General features: G+C 42.8%; 1 protein-coding gene across 1 annotated transcript in view; it reads left to right on the top strand.

Moving 5' to 3' along the window:
- FAF1 (Fas associated factor 1) overlaps nucleotides 1-20,658 on the top strand; it is a 251,438-nt gene that overhangs the window by 50,212 nt on the left and 180,568 nt on the right. Inside the window, exons 3-4 of the mRNA XM_042462675.1 lie at nucleotides 5,508-5,554; nucleotides 12,592-12,800. Coding sequence (XP_042318609.1) covers nucleotides 5,508-5,554; nucleotides 12,592-12,800 — 256 coding nt within the window. The remainder of the gene's footprint in view (nucleotides 1-5,507; nucleotides 5,555-12,591; nucleotides 12,801-20,658) is intronic.

Raw genomic sequence — 20,658 nt, 5'->3', positions numbered from 1 at the left:
AAATGCCTGAACAGAAAGTTCAGGATGAAGGCGGCGGCGAAGAAGAACGGGATGTCGTCCTCCTCCATCTCGCCCTTCAGGAAGAGGCAGCGCCCGTGACAGCCCCAAGGTCATTCGCAAGGGATCTTCCAGCAGGACCGTCAGCCCCAACAACAGGGACCCCAGAGGCGCCGTTACCCCTCTCAGTCTTCCTCCTCCTCTGGCCGCCGAAACTTTCCTCCTCGGTACCGAAAGTCCCACCGGCAGGATACCGACCAGGGGAAGAAGAGAGCCTGAAGGGTTGCAGCATGCTTCGTCTCTCCTTCCTTTTTCTTTTTGGACATTTTAAGGCCCTTTGTCACCACCTGGGCCTCCATTACAACGGACTCGTGGGTCCTCAACATCGTCCGTAGGGGTTATGCCCTCGAGTTCCAAGAGCTCCCTCCAACCGGAGCCTTCATGTCCACTCACCCCTCGGACACCCTTCTCGACGAAGTGCGCACTTTGCTGGATAAGGGGGCAATCTCCCCTTTACCGCCCGAGCAATGCTCCAGGGCCTTTTTCTCCAGGTACTTCACGGTACCGAAGGCAGATGGGGGCATCAGACCCATCTTGGACTTGAGGGAGTTGAACTTTTTCCTTGAATACCGCCGGTTCCGGATGGTAACCTTGGCTTCTATTCTGCCGCTTCTCCACCAGGGCCTGTGGTTCGCGACGGTCGACTTGAAGGATGCCTACTTCCACATCGGAATTCGGGAGTCCCACAGGAGATTCCTCGCCTTCGCCGTCGGCTCCACCGCGTACCACTACAACGTGCTCCCCTTTGGCCTTGCCACGGCTCCGAGGGTCTTCACGAAGTGCATGGCACCAGTGGTGGCATACCTTCATCAGAAGGGCTACAGAGTCTTCCCTTACCTGGATGACTGGCTGTTTGTTGCCGACTCACTGCAGGAGCTCCGAGAGGCAATCTCATTCGCCTTGCACCTTTTGGACTCCCTCGGCCTGGTCGTCAACGAAGAGAAATCACACTTCACCCCGACCAGACAGGCCAAGTTCATCGCCTTTCTCCCTCCGGACCGTTTCCAGGCATTGGTTGCAGCGCTGAGGCCTTGCATCTCTCACAGAAGGGTGAGGACCAGGGACGTCCAAGTGGCTCTGGGACACATGGCGTCAACGACGTTCGTGAGACCGTGGGCAAGGCTTCGCCTCTGACCACTGCAGTCCTGGTTCCTCTCAGTCTTCTCTCCGATGGAGGACCCTCCGTCCAAGTGGCTCATGGTACCGAGACCGGTGGCTGCTTTACTCAGATGGTGGCTGGACAGCCGCAACGTCTGCATCGGGATGCCCTTCCATCAACCTCAGCCTCAATTGACTTTGACAACTGATGCTTCCCTGGAGGGCTGAGGCGCCCACCTGCTCGACCTGGTTGTCAAGGACAAGTGGTCGGCCCAGGACAAGCATCTTCACATCAATGCTTTGGAGATGCTTGCAGTCGAGAAGGCTTTGAGGGCATTCGAATTCGCTGTCGCAGGCAAGGTGGTCCTCCTGAGGATGGACAACACCACCGTGATGTATTACATCAACAAACAGGGAGGCACCAGATCCAAGACTCTGCTCGAGATTACTCTTCGCATTTGGGACTGGTGCATCCAGAGACAGGTGCTCCTCCAGGCGATTCACCTTCCAGGAGAAGACAACGAGTTGGCGGACCGCCTGAGCAGGTCCCCTTCGGTGTGCCACGAGTGGAGGCTCCATCTGGAGACTGTCAGCGACCTGTTCGATCGGTGGGGAATCCCCCAATTCGACCTCTTCGCGACCGAATGGAACAGCCACTGTCCCCAGTTCTGCTCCAGGAGGCGAATGGACAGATCCCTCGGAGACGCGTTCGTCTTCCCTTGGTCGGGAGAGCTGCTCTACGCCTTCCCTCCCTTCCCTCTCGTCATCAGGGTGGTGTCCAAGATGACAACGGACCGTTCGGATGCGATCCTGATCACGCCGTGGTGGCCGAGACAGCCCTGGTTCGCATCCCTTCTCCACCTCTCCAAGAGATGCTTCCTCCGCCTCAACTTCCGTCCGGACCTGCTGTCGATCCAGGACGGCCGGATTCTGCACCCGGACATCGAGAGCCTGCCGCTGGTGGCCTGGAGAATCCAGCCCTAGCCTCACTACGGGACGCGGTGAGGACGGTGATCCTGGCTGTGCAGAAGCCATCCACCCAGCAGTCCTATGCCCTGAAGTGGAGGAGGTTTAGCCTCTTCCTTGATCGATAGGGCTTGTCTCCTGATCAAGTTTCCACTCCAGTGGTGCTGGAGTTCTTGATGGCGCTGTTGGATGAGGGGTTGTGCCTCACATCCATCAAGTGCTACCTCTCTGCTATTTGTTCCAGGTACCAGTTTGAGGGTAGGGCTTCCTTCTTTAGGGACCCCTTGGTGAAGGGGTTTCTGAAGGGATGTGCCAACCTGCACCCTCCTGTGTCGGTACTGGCCCCGGCTTGGAGCTTGGAGGCGGTGCTGGCCGAGCTCCAGTCCAAGCCCTTTGAACCGATGGCCACAGCGGACTTGAGACTACTGACTTGGAAAACCGCTTTTCTTGTGGCCATCACCTCTGCCCGCCGTGCGGGCGAACTCTGTGCCTTGCGGAGGGACCAGCCCTTCCTGAGGTTTCACAAGGACAAGGTGGTCCTTCGGACAGACATTACTTTCTTGCCTAAGGTTGTGTCTGCTTTCCCCATGTGCCAGGACATTGTGTTACCTACCCTCGCTTCCAATCCGACTTCAGATGCGGAGCGAAGTCTGCACTCTCTTGATGTCAGGAGAGCGCTGGCGTTTTACCTGGACAGAACTGCTGCCTCCAGTTGGTCCGAGAGACTTTTCCAATGCTACTCGGAACCGAAGAAGGGGTTGCCCGTGTCTGTGCAGAGGTTTTCCAAATGGGTGGCTGGTACCATCTACCTCTGCTATGAACTGCTGGGTAAACCTCTCCCTGGCAGGGTTTGGTCCCACTCCACGAGAGCCGTGTCAGGATCCTCTGCATTCCTGTCGGGCATTCCCTTGGACTCTGGAGGATGTCTGTAAGGCTGCTGTCTGGTCCCAGCCATTGACTTTTATAAAGCACTATAGGCTGGACACCAGAGCCATCCGAGAAGCAGCTTTCGGGAGGGCTGTGTTGGTTTCAGGGTTGCATTGATTGCAATACTGATGGTTTGTGTTTTCAGTGTTTATGTACATAATGCCACTGTTTTACATTCTGTTGAATGTTGATTTGCACAATTCCAATGGGACTGGTCTTGCATGACCTTTGATCCCCTTCTCAGGTTTTGCAATGTTATTGCTGTGTTGAGTTTTTGTGCTTGAACAAAAGACTGACTCTTTTTATGGTTCAAGGTGTTTATTGTTGCAATAAATATGCCCTTGGTTTACCATAGCTTTGGTTTCAGGACACTCCCTCCGCCGCTTACCTAAGCTTATCAGTCTAAACCCATTTGTATGATTCGCAGAGACCACGAAGAAGAAGGACAGGTTGCTTACCTGTAACTGTATTTCTTCGAGTGGTCATCTGCGAATACATACAAATCCCACCTGTCCATCCCCTCAGTGTCGTGCTCTTATTGGCTCTTTCCATCACCTGCTTGGCGGAAAAATTGCGGAACTGGGGAAAAGAGCGAGAAGGCAGGGGCCTTATAATGGGTGGGCGGAGTTACCGCCAAAAAGTTTCTATATGTTGCAAAGTAAACTTTGCCCAGTGATTCCAGAAGTTTCCGAACAGCACTGCGCAGGCGCAGTGAAACCCATTTGTATGTATTCGCAGATGACCACTCGAAGAAATACTGTTACAGGTAAGCAACCTGTCCATATGCAGCTGGCAAATGAGTTGTTTAATGGTTAATGGTGGATTGAGACTTGGGAAATTGAGTTTCAGCTATTCATTGAACCATGAAGCTCTCTGGGTGGACTTAGGCCAGCCACTTGGTCTCAACCTGATCTTCTTTGCAGGGATGGATAGATCGACAGAGTCTTTATTTGCGTCTGCTACAAGCCATTGCAATAGAAACTCAGTATTCTAGTAAAGTTAAAAGTTACAATCATTGTGGCATAAAGTAGGGATGAAATAAACCATATATGCCACCTTGAGCTATTTAAAGTGTTGGCCACCGATGTAGTGAATATTGTCATGCACTGTAAGTGGAGTACCTTGAAAGTGTGTCCAAAAGTTTCCATTGCTGTAAAATGATACAGTTTTGTATGATATCAAGATTATGTTACTCTAACACTTAAAGATTTTGAACTGGTTGACAGTTCCTTTGGGTGCCAACTCAAATTGTTCATTTTATCTGGTAAATCCTAAATGGGTTGGGTTCTTGATATTTAAGGATATTTTTGTCAAATTAAGAAATGAAGTGAAGGTTTTCTTGAGGATATAATCACCTGGAGATAGGTACGCTGGAGCAGTCATTCTCCCTTGTTACTTCCAGACAATGGAATGCACTCGCCTCAGAGTTGTGGTCAATTCCCACTTGGCTGCCTTCAGGAAAAGTGCAAAGAGACATCATTCTGACGTGCCATTTCAAGCTGTTTTTATGGTTTCAAGTTATGATGATCATTTTCATGGTCTTATACTTCAGAGATTTTTCCTCCTGAGATGTTAACAGTCTCTGTGTGTGTGTGTGTGTGTGTGTGTGTGTATGGAAGGGAGGCATGAACATGGAATGTATAATTGTAATAATAATTTGGATCTATATGGTGGCTCTTCTGAGTGTTCAAAGTCCTTTGTTTGAATTTCCAAATGATGCTTCTTATATAGTGACAATCACTTTCATTTCCATTTTAAGTTATAATTTGAGTGTTTTCCGCCTTACATACTCATTCTATCTGAAAAATTCTATGAATTTTTTAAAAATTGCAGTATGATTAAGGCACTGGATGGCTCAATAAAAGATGGCATTACTTCTCTCTGTCTGTTTCTACTACCTGAACTTTCAATCATTCAGTGACAACATTAATTGTAGATTTAGGGGCAAATAAGATGGGCATAATACGCCCATTTCTGGGTGGTATGGGTGACATGATGCACATCCTGAGGCTGCCCAGAAGCCGTCTGGAAGCTTCCCCAACCCAGACAAGTCACTCTGAAAAGGAGTGGTAAAAATTGCTTCTTTTCAGAGTGCTGTCTGGGACTGTGGTAGCAAGGGGCTGAACACGTCTGTTTGCCGTGGCTATGGGGCAGCCCCAATCCGCCCTTTTTGGGTGGTTTGTTTCGTCCCTAACGTCTACTTCCTCAGATGCATGGAGAGATGCACTCGATGCAGCTGAGGAAGTAGACCCAAGTCTAAAAAAGCTTGTGCCAGAACATCTTTCACACAGTTAGTCTGAAAGGTACTAGGAAGTCCCTTTGCACACAGCTAATGGGAATGTGAGGTTTTGCATTGTTATTTGGCAGATATCAGTATAATCAGAGCAACACTTTAGTTTAAACAAGCATTCTCATTTATATATGTAGAAGGATTAAAATGTTGTATGCTTTCTTTTCAGGCAGCTATAAATGGTGTTATACCACAGGAAAATGGCATTTTACAAAGGTAAGTGGAGATTCCCCCAGCCTCCATAATTACACTAGAAAGACTGTGACACAAACTATTTCTACTACTGGTGAATTTGTATATTAGCACTGATCATTGATGAATCCTCTTGTAGATTTAAAATTGTTTTCTTTACTATCTTCAGAATCTGAAGCTTCCATTGAAGCAATATAAAGAAAATATTTTAATCTCTCAGAAAAGTAAATCCTCTAGCTTCATGTTCAGATGAAGTGTATCTTTCAGTCTTAAAAACTGATTTTCATAGACATTTTCTGGTAGAACGATTGGTTCTCATTAACTAGTACTGTTTTAAAAATCATATTGGTTCACTTGGTGGGTCCATGAGCTAATGGTGGCCCTGCGATTGTGAACTTTTTTTCAGTTAGATTTTGTTTGGTTCTCAATTTCTGAGATTAGGGAAGCCCTCAGATGAATCTGTTTACTGCTGCAGTTCTTTAAGTGAAATGTTCAACTCAAAATGTATTTACATTTTTATTTTATGTGTCTATTTAGCTATATCCTCTTTTTGCTTTCTGCCTATATATGCTACCTGATGGTTTGTTTGTTTGTTTTTGTTTTTGTGTGCTTGGTGCTTTGTGAAGGCTTGAATCACTGGAAAAAACAATAATTTTAGAAAAGGTAGAGGTCAGAAGGAAGAGAGGAAGACTACATGCCAGATGGTTAGATTCAGTGAAGCTAGAGATCCATTACCATCAGTAGAAAGAAGAGTCTGTTTGGAGTTTCCTAATAGAGGAACTCTTCCACAAAGCTAAATTGAGGCTGTTGTACTTTGGCCACATAATGAGAAGGCATGAATAATTGAAAAAGACAATAATGCTAGGAAAGGTAGAGAGAGCAGCAGCAAGAGAGGGAGACTGCATCCCAGATGGTTAGATTCAATCAGAGAGGCCACAAGACTGAGCCTGCAGGGCCTGACTGAGCAGTTGAGGACACATTTTTTGAAGATGTCTCATCTACAGTTGAGGTTGACCCAGGGCATTTAACAGCAGCAGCAACAGCAACAGACAATAAGAGCATCTGCAGCAGTCAATACAGTTGATATAAACCCAAGCCTTTCATGATCTGTATTAGCCATTGAACCACACAAACCTTAACATTGTACAGTAGAGAGGTCTTTTTCTAAAAAGAGCTGACTTGATGACTTTACCGCCGAGGCTATGAGAATGCTTTGTCTTCATTTAGCTGGCACAGTTTGAACACTGTAACAAACTTCTGTATGTGAATTGTGTTAAAACTATGATGGGTTCAAAAGGATGCTGTTTGAAGGAGGAAAGCCCTGTTGACAGATTTAAGATTGCAGTGTGCTCCTGCAGTGTCAGTGTGACTACTGCCGAACAGATGGGTCCGTACATTTTTGGGGTAGGAGGAAAGAACACTTTTCTTCTGCTTGTGTGTGAAAGCTCACAGCACTGGCCATCTGTTTGACCGAGGAGATCTTTATATGCCAATAAGGTTCATAAGCCCACTCTAACACACAAATTTCTCTGAATTGGGTCCAGTATATTTTTGCATGGAAATGTATACACCTAAATACAGCACATCCATTGTTCGTCATAGCTTTGAAACTGCCCATGGCTTCAGAGCTGAGAATTGTTCTTTGTTCTTTCTGATTAGGGAGAAGGAAAAGAGGCCCTGGCAGAAAAAAAGGATCATAGTGCTCTATTGTTTGTTCCCTGTTCCCTGTCACCCAACGCCCACACACAACACACACACACACACACACACACACACACACACACACACACACAATTTGGGATGCAGAATCATGGGAATTAGTGTAGCATACAGTTGAGAAGACAAATGTTCTGACAACAGCTCACTGCACAGTTCAGATTAGCAGCGAGTGAAGTTTTATTTTCTGAATATGCTTTTGTTTTGGGTTGAGGTTTTGGGAAACATTTTTAAAAGTTACCAAGAACGTCCTCTTTAAAAAAAATAGACATGTAAGCTATTGGTCTATAAATATAAGGTTTCTTAATAGAGACATTATGGCTCAGTCATAACTGTAACCATTTATAAAATGTATTCCCTTGATTTTTATAGTGATGTTCACAGTTGTTTTTTCCTTGACATCTTAAAAAATAAGGGAAAAGGGTCATAGGACAATGTATTCTGACACAACTAGTAAAATAACCCCTGCTGATCCCAAATTTCCCACATGAAACATGTTATCTTGCCCAGCTCAGTTTGTTAATTTTTGTTGGTTAATTTTTTCATGCATCCAAGGAAAGGGTGTTTCCAAAACTGGAGAAAATACCTAGACAGTAAAAGACGTGCTTTAACATACCAGAAAGATCATAGAGAAACAGAAAGGAGGCGACAGTTTCTTATATAGGTATAAAAGAGGTCCAAGCCATGGGTGGGCATAGTGTCGCCCACAGGTTGCATATATCTCCAAGATCTGTTGTTTGTTTGTCTTTGGTTGGCCTTCTTAGAGGCTATTGTGTTTTTGGCCTCCAAATGGCCAATAGTGTCTCTCATGGTGGAGGAGACATGTCCATATTGCTATGTTATGTTTTCCAGGATTTTGAATACTCCGCTTACATGGGAGCACCTTCCTCCCATGGCAGCACCTTCCTCCATACAATCCATCCCGCACTCTCAGGTCCTCTGGGAAAAACCTACTGCAGCCAAGGAAGACAAGGTTGGCTGCAGTCATCCAGAGGGCCTTTTCATTTGCCGCCCCTAAATTATGGAATGGCCTGCCACAGGAGATCCAGAATATCACCACTCTTGACTCCTTTAAAAAGGCTGTCAAGATGGATCTCTTCTGGCAGACCTTCCCTGAATGATACTCCCAGTCCACTAATATGGATTGCCCATTGACTGCCCAGAAGTCTCACTTAGTTATGACTGTTTTAACTGATTTTAATCTGCATTTTATAATTGTGTTTTTTTAGTTTTAAATAGGGGAATAAAGGGATTATATAAATTTTAATTATATATGTATTTTTATTTTATGGTGTGTTTTTGTGTTGTAACCTACCTTGATCCTTTTGGGAGAGACGGGATATAAATTATTATTATTATTATACATTTTCTAGGTCTTAAGAGGCCTTCTTTCTTCACAAGTACATTGGTGGGAATGCAAGAGAGGGGCCTTCTCAGCGACTGCTCTGAGGCTCTGGAACTTCCTCCCTGGGCTTGCTAAGATGGTCCCCTTTTTCTATCCTTTCACTGGTAGGGAAAGACATTTTTCAAACCGGGAAATATTCAGACTTCCTGTGTCATTCACTTCTTGTTTTGATGAATGCTTGTAGTGTTGCTGCTGCTGCTATTTTTATTTACTTATTTATTTGATTTATATCTAGCTCTTCCCACCCCTGAATCAAGAGTCAAGGTGATTTATAAATTAAATATAACAGATTATGGTTTTTGTTTTTGTTTTTTTGACTCAGTTCCCAAAGCCTGCTGGAAAAAAGTCTTTGCCTGCCAGTGGAAGGATAGAAAAAAGGGGACCATCCTAGCTAGCCCAGGGAGGAAGTTCCAGAGCCTCAGAGCAGTCACTGTGAAGGCCTTCTCTTGCATTCCCACCATTGTACCTGTGAAGGTGGTGGGGCCAAGGGAATGGCCTCTCCCAAAGAACTCAGGGCCTGGAGAGGTTTGTGTGGAAGAATATGGTCTTTCAGAGAACCTGAAGCAGAGTTGAATAGGGCTTTTTAAATTATAACCATTACTTTGAATTGTCCCCAGAAACAGACTGGTAGCCAATAACATCCAAACAATGATACCTTTATTGGGACAACCAAAACATACAATTACATGTTGCAAGCTTTTAAAATCACACTGGCTTCTTCATCAGGCAAACAGGAGAAAAGAAGTTGAAGATGTTAGTCATAGGCCTGCATTTTCTGTTTCTGGTCTTAGTTCAGATGGTAAGGAGGGCTATCTGCAGGCTAGTACCCAGTTGCGCTCCCTTAAACAAGCTCCATTCAGTAGTCTATCTGCAGCTTTTTGGCCAGCTGATGTTTTTGATTTTTTTTAATGGCAACCGCATTAGAGTGTGCTTAGGGTTGCCATAGCACGCCCCCCCCCCCGGTGACCAGCACGGTTTTGGGGGGGCCCTCCCGGTCACGGTCCGGTTTGGGCCCCCACCCGTGCCTGGTCCCCTGTTTGGGGGCCCGCTCCGGCCATTGCCGCTGCCGCTAATGCGGCTGCTGCGGCGCCAACCCACCTCCTCCTCCAGCTCGCCTTCCTCGCCTCCAAGGCGAGGGCTTGAACACTGCCCAGCCCAGGCCTCAGTAGGGGCCAGTGGCAGGTGCGCGCACGCTTCAGCGAGGCCCCATTCCCTTCCCTGGCTTCCTCCCCTGGCGACGGAGAAAGCCAGGCAGAGGTTTGGGGCTTCGCTTCAGCGAGGCCCCACTCCCTTCCCTGGCTTCTTCCGTCGCCGGCGGAGAAAGCCAGGCAGGGGAAAGAGCCTTTCCTCTTTCTCCTACTCCTTCTGCCTCCTCTCCTCCTCCTTTTCTTCCTCCCCTTCTTCTTCCTCCTCCTCTTCCTTTCTTCTTCATCTTTTTCCTCCTCTTCTTCTTCCTCCTCTCCTCCTCCTTTTCTTCCTCCCCTCCTTCCTCTTCCTTCTTCCTCCTTTTCCTCCCCTTCTTCATCTTCTTCTTCCTCCCCTTCTTCTTCATCTTTTTCCTCCTCTTCTTCTTCCTCCTCTGCTCCTTCCTCCCCTTCTTCCTCCTTTTCCTCCCCTTCTTCTTCATCTTCCTCCTCCTCCTCTTCTCCTCCTCCTCCTCTTCTTCCCCTCTTCCTCCCCTTCTTCTTCCTCTCTACTTCCTCCTCTTCTTCCTCCTCCTTCTTCTCCTCTTCCTCCTCCTCTGCCTTTTCCACTCTTCCTCCTCTTCAATGCCCAAATGTGCTGTTTGGAATGGGGGAGGCAGGTTGGCCAGAAAGGGAAGTCCATTTCTGCCATCTGTCTAGGAACAATGTCAAAATGTCCTCCATTTTGATCATGCCTAAGAAACATGCATTTATATTAACACTTTTAAAAAAGCATCATTTTTTTTGGCGTGTCCTCCATTTTTACAAAATATGTCCTACATTTGAAAATTTTGTCCTACTTTTGTCCTACATTTGTCCCAGTTTCGAGGTCCAGAATTATGGCAACCCTAAGTGTGCTGCAGTAAACTAAATGAGATGTAACTAAGACATGTGACACCATGTTATATATGCTGAAAATAAGACCTCTAGATGTCTAAAAGAGGGGAGATCTGCCATTTGTGCTCCCTGAATTTCCCACCTCCTCAAAAAGAGCTTTTATATTTTTACGGCTTGCTTTTTTTTTTTTTTTTACAGTTTTATGATTTCTCCCCTAAATCATAAAACTGTGAAATAGAAAGCAAAAAGAAAGATAGTTCTTGGAGGATAACAGAGGCCAACAATTGCCACAATGCTGCTCTAATGTGACTGTTGATCAGTGCAAACCAGTTCTCTATTACTCATTGCTATCTAACAGACTTTATATTGAGGTGGGCAAAGTGTGGCTTTCAGATGTTGTTGGACAACAGATCTTTCCAATATTAGCTTGCCTAGCCAATGATGAGCAATGCTGTAAGGTACAGTCTAGTGGTTTTTGGAGCTACAGTTGGCCAACAATGGAGGGCTATACATTCTTCATCCCTGTTTTAGGTGTATCTCTAATTAACACCTGAGAAAGGTGAAGAACATATGAGAAACAGAGCTATATAGGGCTTTGTAGATTATAACCCTTGCTTAGTTTGAATTGTCCCCAGAAACAGACTGGTAGCCAGTTGAGCTCCCTTAGAATAGCTCCATTCAGTAGTCTACCTACAGCTTTTTTGTCCACATTTTATTGTAAATACCTACAAGCCATGCACAGATGAGGGTGATGCAAATACACTTCTTGGGACTCCATATGTGCAGTAGTAACAAAATTCTAGAGAGCCAATATCATGTAGAATTTGACTACAATTCTGGAGACCAGGCTTCAAATCTCCACTTGGCCGTGGAAACCCTCTGGGTGACCTTGGACAAGTCACACTCTCTCAGCCTCAGAGAAAGCAAAGGCAAAAAACGTGAAGTTGAATGCTTTCATGGTGAGCATCCATAGTTTTTTGTGGGTTTTTTGGGCTATGTGGCAGTGTTCTAGAAGAGTTTATTCCTGATGTTTCACCGGCATCTCTGGCTGGCATCTTGAGAGATGTTCTGAAGATGCCAGCCAGATATCTCTGAAGATGCAGCTACAGATGTTGGTGAAATGTCAGGAATAAACCCTTCTAAAACACGGCCACATAGCTTGAATCCCCCCCCCCAGGCAAAAACGTCTCTGAACAAGCCTTGGCAAGCAAACTCTGTGATACCTGAAGGACACCATAAGTCAGAATAAATTGAAGGCACACAACAGCAGTAGGAAACTTCTGAGATAATATACACCAAAAGGTAAATGGGCTAAATCCAATTGTTAGTTCAACTACTGTTGAATCAATGGGAGCTTGCTGTGTCAACACTTATGTGATTTCCATTGATTTAGCTGGTTTACTTTAGTTGGGATTAACAATTGAATTTAGTCCAATGGTTTCCTAATCTACTTTTAGCATTTATCTTTACAGTTTTCTTACTGAATCACCTGTGAGGTATGGTCATAAAGAATCACTCACTCAAATTGTTAGGATACCTTGAAAAGTGCATTTTGTATTTTGGTAAGAGTCAGGATAAGGTTTCACAGTTAAAAATGAATACAGGTTTTTAAGTTGGTTTTTAGCCCCTTTATGACAAAAATTGTGTATCTGAAAATCTATTGTGATGATGTATTTTGGACTAGAAAAGACAGATCACATTCTAACAAGTGTTAACATTATTTCAAGATGGTGAATTTGTGAATTTGAAGTGTATAGGTTTGCAGATAGGATGAACATTTCTCTGAAGTACTTATCACCTGTGCCTTAGCTTCTCTTGCATTCCTGGAATTAATCACAGAAAATGTCGCTGGAATCATAACAGATTATCTATACGGCACTAATGGCCTATCTTTGAAATCTAAATTATGTATTTTTCAGTGAATACAGTGGCGAGAATTTACAAGGACCAACCTATGGCCCTGCTAGTCATCCTTCCTCATCATCGTCAGCACCTTCCTCATCATCTGCATTTCGCCACGTAGTGCCATCAAGACAAATAGTGGAAAGACAACCACGAATGCTTGACTTCAGGGTGGAGTACAGAGACAGAAATGTGGAAGTGGTACTTGAAGACAGTTCTACAGTTGGTAAGAAACTGTGGCAGGGGAAATAGACAGAACTATAATGGATGCATATCTTAATTACAGTCCAATTTTTTTTTTTGAATGACCAGATTTGGGTAAGGGCTTGTAAGAACACCACTTTTTTTTTTTTTTTTTGAGAACAGGGAAATTGAAAAATACAATTTTGCTTTCATGTAGAGGAGATATTAACTCAAATTGAATGAGTCCCCTGGATGGATGGGAAATATTTTTCATGCTGCATGATGTAGAACATGAACAGTGATTATTTCTAAGGAGGCTTTCTGGCTTAAACTGCTTCAGGAAATACTGCTATGTCTATTCAGTAAGTGTGTGCTATTTGTAAAACCTTCTTGGAGTTTTTATTTACATGCAAAAAAAAAAAATCAGTAACCTCTCTTTCATCTTAAAATTTATCATCAGATCTCTAGTACTTTGATAAGCCTGATAAATACCAAGCAGCACTTGCAGTACTAATATTAATTTAAAAATTGACATTTTTGGAGACAATCCTTGAGAAGAAAAATACAGGATTTACTAAATAACCTTTTTATGACCATGTCAGTATAATTAGAGGTCCATCGCACTTTTCTTAATTAAATAATTTTAGCAGAATTAAAGAAAAATCAAAAGAAAGATAGCTATGTTGATCTCTGAGGGAAACAGTAAACAAAGTTCGTAGTTGGACATTTTATTGGAGAAGGAAAAGTTATTATGTACTTATTTGAATTTCCCCCCCTCTCGCAGACAAGATCCCTTCAAACAAAATTAAACAGTACACATTGAAATAGTAGCAGTAGTAGCAACAGTAGTAATAAAATAGCATTAAAGTATTTATAATATTTAAACACAATTAAAGTAATAATATTTAAACACAAATTAAATGCAGTTTTAAAAAACATAACAGTTAAAAAATGTAGGACCTATTTTTAAAAACTATTCTTTTCAGACAGTCAGTTTCTTGAAGCCTGCTTGAATAGAAAGGTCTTTGTTTCCTGGCAGAAGGATAATAAGGAGGAAGCCAGCCTGATCACCATTTGAACAGAGGTCCATAGCCTAGCAGCAGCCACTGGGAAGGCTCTCTCGTATTTACTGATTGCACCTTTGAGGATGATGGGATTGAAAGAAGGGCATTCCCTGAAGATCTCAAAACTAGGCAGGCTTTCATATACTCTGGACCAGAGTGATATAGGTCAGATAGTCTGAATCTAATCCATGTGGAGTTTGATAGGTCATAAAAGCTATCAACAAGAGAGTTAAGTGCATGCTGTGAACAGCCCCACTCAAAATTCTGGCCAACATATTTTCGTCCAGGTAAAGTTTCTACACTTTCTTCAAAGGCAACCAGAGATAGAGTGTATTACAATAATCCAAATGAGGTGTATCGCTGTGAACAGATGTCTCCAGATAGAATCACAACTAGCTTTAACTGGTAAATGCACTCCTGCCCATGGGTCAAATATGAATATCCAGGCTGAGGTCTGAATTCATGCTCAGAGTTTAATTCAGCTGAGAACAAGTTGTGAATTTGAGGTTTTGGGGGAACTGTAATCTTTACAATTTGAAACCTTGTTCCCTCATCTGCCATTTGATTGACCATAATCTTTCTTATCTGGATTAAACATCAGTTTGTTTTACTTTATTCAGGCTGTTGACAACAGATAAAATAGCTTCCTGAGTTTTACATGGAAATTAGATGTCATCAGCATACTGGTGGCACCAGCACCTCAAACTCTGCACAACCTCTCACAATGGTTTCATTATGTGTTAGAAAGTATGGGAGACAAGACAAAGCCCCAAGCTAGTGGTCTTGTTGTCAGACAGGCATCTCCAGTGCCACCTTTTGAGTTCACAACTTCAGAAAGGACCAGAGCTATTGCAAAATTGTACCTCTAAGTCCCATCCCAGAAAGGTGATCCAGGAAGATATCATGCTCTATAGTACTCAAAATACCAAGAGGTCCATTTGAACCAACAAGCACACATTCGCCTTGTCCTACTGGACAAAGACCATCCAGCAAAATAACCAAAGCTATCTCCATCCAACAACAAAGCCTGAAGCCAAATTGAAGTGGATCTAGATAATCTGTTTCATCCAGGAACCTGTAGAGATAGGAATCTTTCATACACTAAAGCATTTAACCCAAGCATAAAATATTGAAAACCAATTGGTAGTTATTAGATATAATGTTTTAGTTATGCTGAAACTCTATCTTGCTACAGAGGAAAACATGCCATTTTCTTGTTTTGTTTAATCATGTTGTACCCATCTTCTCTGACCATAATGGCAGCATACAAACACTTTACTTTAAAACAGATATTCATTTAAGGATGCTGTGTAAATTTGTATCCATACCATATCCAGTATTTGCCTTAAATTCAGCACCGAAAGTGAAAGTTTCTTCTTACCATTTTAATATGCCACATTTGATCAAAGAGTGACACCTAGTGGCATATCTATATTTTATTTGTACTTGTCTTCAGCCTTCTCCAGGCTTTCCTCTTTACTATGCATATTTCTCCATGGTAGCGTGTCTTATTTTGCTGTTTTTATTATAGAAGTATTTGAACTCATGGTCTCTCCTTACCCATGATACTTCATAATCAGCCTTGTGCAGGTGCATGTTACAGAACAGCCTGGAATGTATGTACCTTTTGTTTGAACCAAGCAGGATTATAGAAAGGTTGTAGAAAAAATTGAACAGTTGATTCAGTAAGGTTCCTGTGGTTATTTGAAATGTTTTCAAATGTTTTAATCTGAGCTTTTTAAAAACAAAAATGCAGAAAAAGAGGGGGCGTCTCTACTCTTGAGATGCCTACTGCAGCATATGTATGCACTATTTGAAAATAAAGTATCCCCCCCCCCCGGAAAAATAGCTTCATTTCATGCAGACATTTTATACAAATTTAGCCAGTCCCATTAAATCCATCATATGAGTAAAATCAGTGACCTATTAAGAGAGTTTGATAGTTGGATAACTGCTTGGCTACTCGTTCCCAGAAAAAAAGCAACAGTTGTGGTCAGTGGGCACAAATATGGTGCCAGTCCCTGGCACACTGAGGAGAAAGTCCTGCTGGTCCCTAACATGAGATAGCTTAAGACACACTGATTTATACCACTCTTTTGCAGAAGCTCCTGACTTTATGCTGGTCTGGTATGAATGATATTCTCCCATATTTTTTTCCTAAGCTTGGTGAAAGTGAACATGTGCCTTCCCATTTCTCCCGCTCTGAATATAATGCTTCAATAAGGTTTGCCCAGATAAAATTCACTATAGTGGCCCAAGTTATGCATTCTGCTGCTAGATTTTTGCTGGAGAAGGTAATTGACTTTGATCTGGGTCTACATATGTTTGACTTTTAGGCCTGTACTGTATATTGAACAGTATGCTCCTGCATGAATGGCCACCCATGTTGTAAATAGGACAGGGGCATTTAGTAGGCAGAATGTGGACATATAGGTCCAAAACACACTGCAGAAACAATCCAGTTTGAGATCACTTTAACTGTCCTGGCTAGGGACTATTGGGAACTGTAGTTTATTGTTCCACCAGAGCTCTCTGGTAGAAAAGGCTAAATATCTCACAAAACTACAGCTCTAAAAATTCCCTATCCTTGAGCTAGGGCAGTTAAAGTGGTCTCCAACTGGATTAGTTCTGCAGTGTCTTTTGAACCATAGTCTTGCCTCTGTTGCCATACATGAACAGAATGTCTTTCAAATAATCTTTATTTGTTTTTAAAATTTAAATTTTTTTAAAAAATGCAACAGTATGAGATAGGTACAGTGTAGAATCAAACTCTACCTATTCTGTATTCCCCATACTGTATTTTTCTGAGTTTTTACCTCTAAATCCAATGACATTTTCACATAATTATAAAATAAACTAAAACAACCTCTCTAGGAACTTGTCTCAATGTTCATTGAGATCAATTATTAATGTTAAAAGGGAAAAAAGGCAGACTAAATAATGTCTTATTCCTTATACAATATCCCTTAGTTTATATTTGGTCTTCAAGAACTACAGTGGTACCCCGGGATACGAATGCGCCGCCTTACGAAATTTCCGGGTTACGAAAAAAATCCATTTAAAAAAACTGTTCCGGGTTACGAAGGTTATTTCGGGTTACGAAAAATTTTTTGGTGCTTTTCGGCGCTATTTCACACGAAATCGCGGCTTTTCCCCATTAGCGCCTATGGCTTTTTCGCCTTACGAAGATTTTCGGGTTACGAAAGCGGCGGCGGAACGAATTAATTTCGTAACCCGGGGTACCCCTGTAATTCTTTCACTTTACCATTATAACAGAGTTTCTTTAATATTCAATACCCTATGTTGGTTTTTAACCAGAAAATACAGTGTTGCGGGGCCCATGGCTGCTCTGAGTAGGGTGGAGTTAACAGGTAGCTCTATAGCGGCAGAAGGATATGAAGACACCTGAATGAATGCTTGACACCATTATTCCAACACCAACTCTTTCACTTTCAGTTCTGCACATGGTGGACTGGTTACTTCACTGCCTAACCACTTTATCAGTTCCAAACATTGAAGGCTTTGCAACTTGTCCCTCTTCTTCAGGTTCTGGTTCGTCTTGCACCTGTGGTCCTGGGCGATGCCCCACCGGCCAACACCGCCCTCAAATGTCCCAACACAAATGGGGCCTGGGCGTAATTACCGGGCATGCTTGATAGGGGTTCATGATGGCTGTGGTCTGCGAAGAACCCCTCTAGTCGATGTTCTCATGTGCCATCACTCCCACCACTTCCCCACCGACCTCTCAGGTGGTGTCGTGACACCTCGGCAGCCCAAGCATCCCTGACCCCTCGTACAATCTCTTCCTCATACCCTGTCGCCTCCTACCACTCTGGCGTCTTTCTCCGCTCCTCCTCCCCCTCCTTCAGTGTTTTCTGATGGTCTTAGGCAACCCCTTTGACAGGGTCATTCAACCCCCAAAGGGGTTGCGACTCGCAGATTGAGAACCACTGGTCTAGAAGATAATAATAAATTAATAATACAGTCGGCCCTTCTTATACACGGATTTTTTATACACGGATTTAAGCATATACGGTTTGAAAATGTTCCAAAAAAGTATAAATTTACCTTGATTTTCCATTTTTTATGAGGGACACCATTTAGCTATGTCATTATATGTAATGGGACTTGAGCATACATGGATTTTGTTATACACGGGAGATCTTGGAACCAAACCCCAGCGTATAACAAGGGTCCACTGTAATAAAATTTATTTATATCCCGCCCCTCTATATGATGCAGTTGGGGCGGCTTACAAAAAAAGAAAGATCAAGGGAAGTAATAGTGCCACTGTACTGTATTCTGCTTTGGTCAGGCCTCACCTGGAATACTGTGTCCATTTCTGGGCAACACAGTTCAAAAAGGATGTTGGCATGCTGGAGTGTGTCCAAAGGAGGGCAACTAAAATGATGTAGGGCCTCGAGACCATACCCTATGAGGAATAGGTTAGGGAGCTGGGTATGTTAAGCCTGAAAAACAGATGGTTAAGAGGTTATATGATAGCCCTATTTAAATATTTAAGTATTTGAAGGGATGTCATATTGAGGATGGAGCAAGCTTGTTTTCTGCTGCTCCAGAGAATGGGACACAGAACAATGGATGCAAGCTGCAGGAAGAGATTCTATCTCAACATTAGGAGGAACTTCCTGACAGTAAGAGCTGTTCGATAGTGGAACACACTGCCTCAGAGTATGATAGAGTCTTCTCCTTTGGAAGTTTTTAAACAGAGGCTGGATGGCCATTTGTTGGGGATGCTTTGATTGAGAGTTCCTGCATGGCAGGGGGGTCAGACTGAATGGTCCTTGGAGTCTCTTCCAACTCTCTGAATCTATGATTCTATTTCCTTAGCTTTTTGCTCAGTAACTGAACTTCATATGAAGATATGCCAGAGGCTAACTGCTGAGACATTTACATTTTTTTCTTTCTGTAGAATACTTGCAGCTTATTCTCCCAATAGTGTACGGTAATTCCGCATGGATGTTGATCTTTTTGGAGAGAAATAAAGAGTTATGACTTTTAAGAAGAGGAAATCAGCTTGAGAATCTTCCAGTAGAGAAACACTTTGAATAGACGATATGAAATCAAGGAAACTCTTCTTTAGGCTTCTGGATAAAAGAACTAATTTCTTTAATGTAATATTTGAAGGGGACACACTGAACCCTCTCCACATTTGTTGGAATGGTCAGGAGGGCCATATGAGTTAGCACCCCTCGTAGCATTATTATGCATTGCTGCTGTGTTGTTACATCCAATGTCCCTTTGATAATTTGTCAGAAGGAGTTCTCTTTGTGTACAGGTGTATGCATGGAGAGTCCATTCATGTGAAGAGGAGGCCCTGTACATACATAGAAACCATCAAATGGATATGAGATGATGATATCTGGGATTGATTCCCATGAAGTGGTAGTCTGTGTGCAGCTCCCTGTATATGCATACCAAGATGATGGAATAGGAGGCAAAACATGTAAAAAGAATGTTTTTATTTAAAAGTCAAATGAAAAATCTTTAATTACTGAATTGTGTATATGTGTGTGTTAGATAAACACACACACACACACACACACAGAGAGAGAGAGAGAGAGAGAGAGAGAGAGAGAGAGAGAGAGAGAGACTATGTAATACCTCTAGATCTCTTCTGCAGCTCTCTACCTGTGTCTTGTTAAGGACCCATTCACAAACATCATGGAAGCAAATCTGGATTTGTCATCAGATAGTTTATTCCCATCTCTCTAAGGTGAATTTTAATCTGAATATGGAAGCCCAGTGGGTGAACGCTGGGCAAATCACCCTCTCTCAGCTTCAGAGGAAGGCAAAGAAACCCCCCTCAGAACAAATGTTGCCAAGAAAATGCCATGATAGTTTCACCTTTGGGTTGCCTTAAATTGGAAAGGACACAACAACAAAGCTACTAGAATGCCTTTTACTGTATGTACATTTGAAATCTTGTGTTTGCCATGGTTATAATTTACATTTTTAGGGTTGTCATTGAGATAAATCCTTCTGCCCATGTATGCTGTTTTTTCCAGTGTGTAATGGAGTTGCATCAGGAGTCCACTAGATGGAGTTGTGCTACACTAACAGCAAATGAAGATTAAATTCAATGATAATCAGAAACTTGTATAACATCTTTGTCTAGTGCCACAAGACTTATAAATATTAAACATTTAATTGCAGTGTATTTGCTTCTTACAAACAACACTGCATATTTCTGTCCACTGGGACAACCAATTACTTGAGAAAGATTTTAAGCAAAACAACAAAACTGTATGTGAATGTATGGATTTAGAACAATAATTTTGGACAAGAAAAGAAAATGAGAGATAGTTAACAAGATAAATGCAGTTTTGGCTTGGTATCTATAAATAATTGTGTGTTTGAAGTCATAATGATGCTCAGAGATGACGATTTTGAAACTGAGAAAGTTCTTCGCCCTTTTGATAACAACGAAAGTAGTCTCTTTATAAATAAATAGAGGGGATCCTTTCTCGTCAAGAATAAGAAACCTTTACATAGAAATCAGGATATCTTCAGTTCAAAGATTTGAATAGCAGGCTTGGTAAAGACCATTTACTGACACCTTGCTTTCACCAGTTAGTAATGACAGACTAGTGCCTAGCTCTGACTCAGTGTAAAGTGGCCATTGTTTTCTATAGAAGGTAGTAAATGGCTGGTCACAGTGTATGTGAATTTGGTTAGAATTAAGATTATGCAGATTTGTTTCTAGTTTGAGGTGAAGTATTGGGTAAAATGTACAAAAAGCATACAAGTTATATATTGTACACAATTTTAGTTCATTGCATTACTTTTGAGTTCAGTTAATCTTTCTTATCCGAGTGT

This window comes from Sceloporus undulatus, chromosome 4 (genome assembly GCF_019175285.1).
Source record: "Sceloporus undulatus isolate JIND9_A2432 ecotype Alabama chromosome 4, SceUnd_v1.1, whole genome shotgun sequence".
Taxonomy (NCBI): domain Eukaryota; kingdom Metazoa; phylum Chordata; class Lepidosauria; order Squamata; family Phrynosomatidae; genus Sceloporus; species Sceloporus undulatus.
This window is presented reverse-complemented; position numbering and strand designations above follow the sequence as displayed.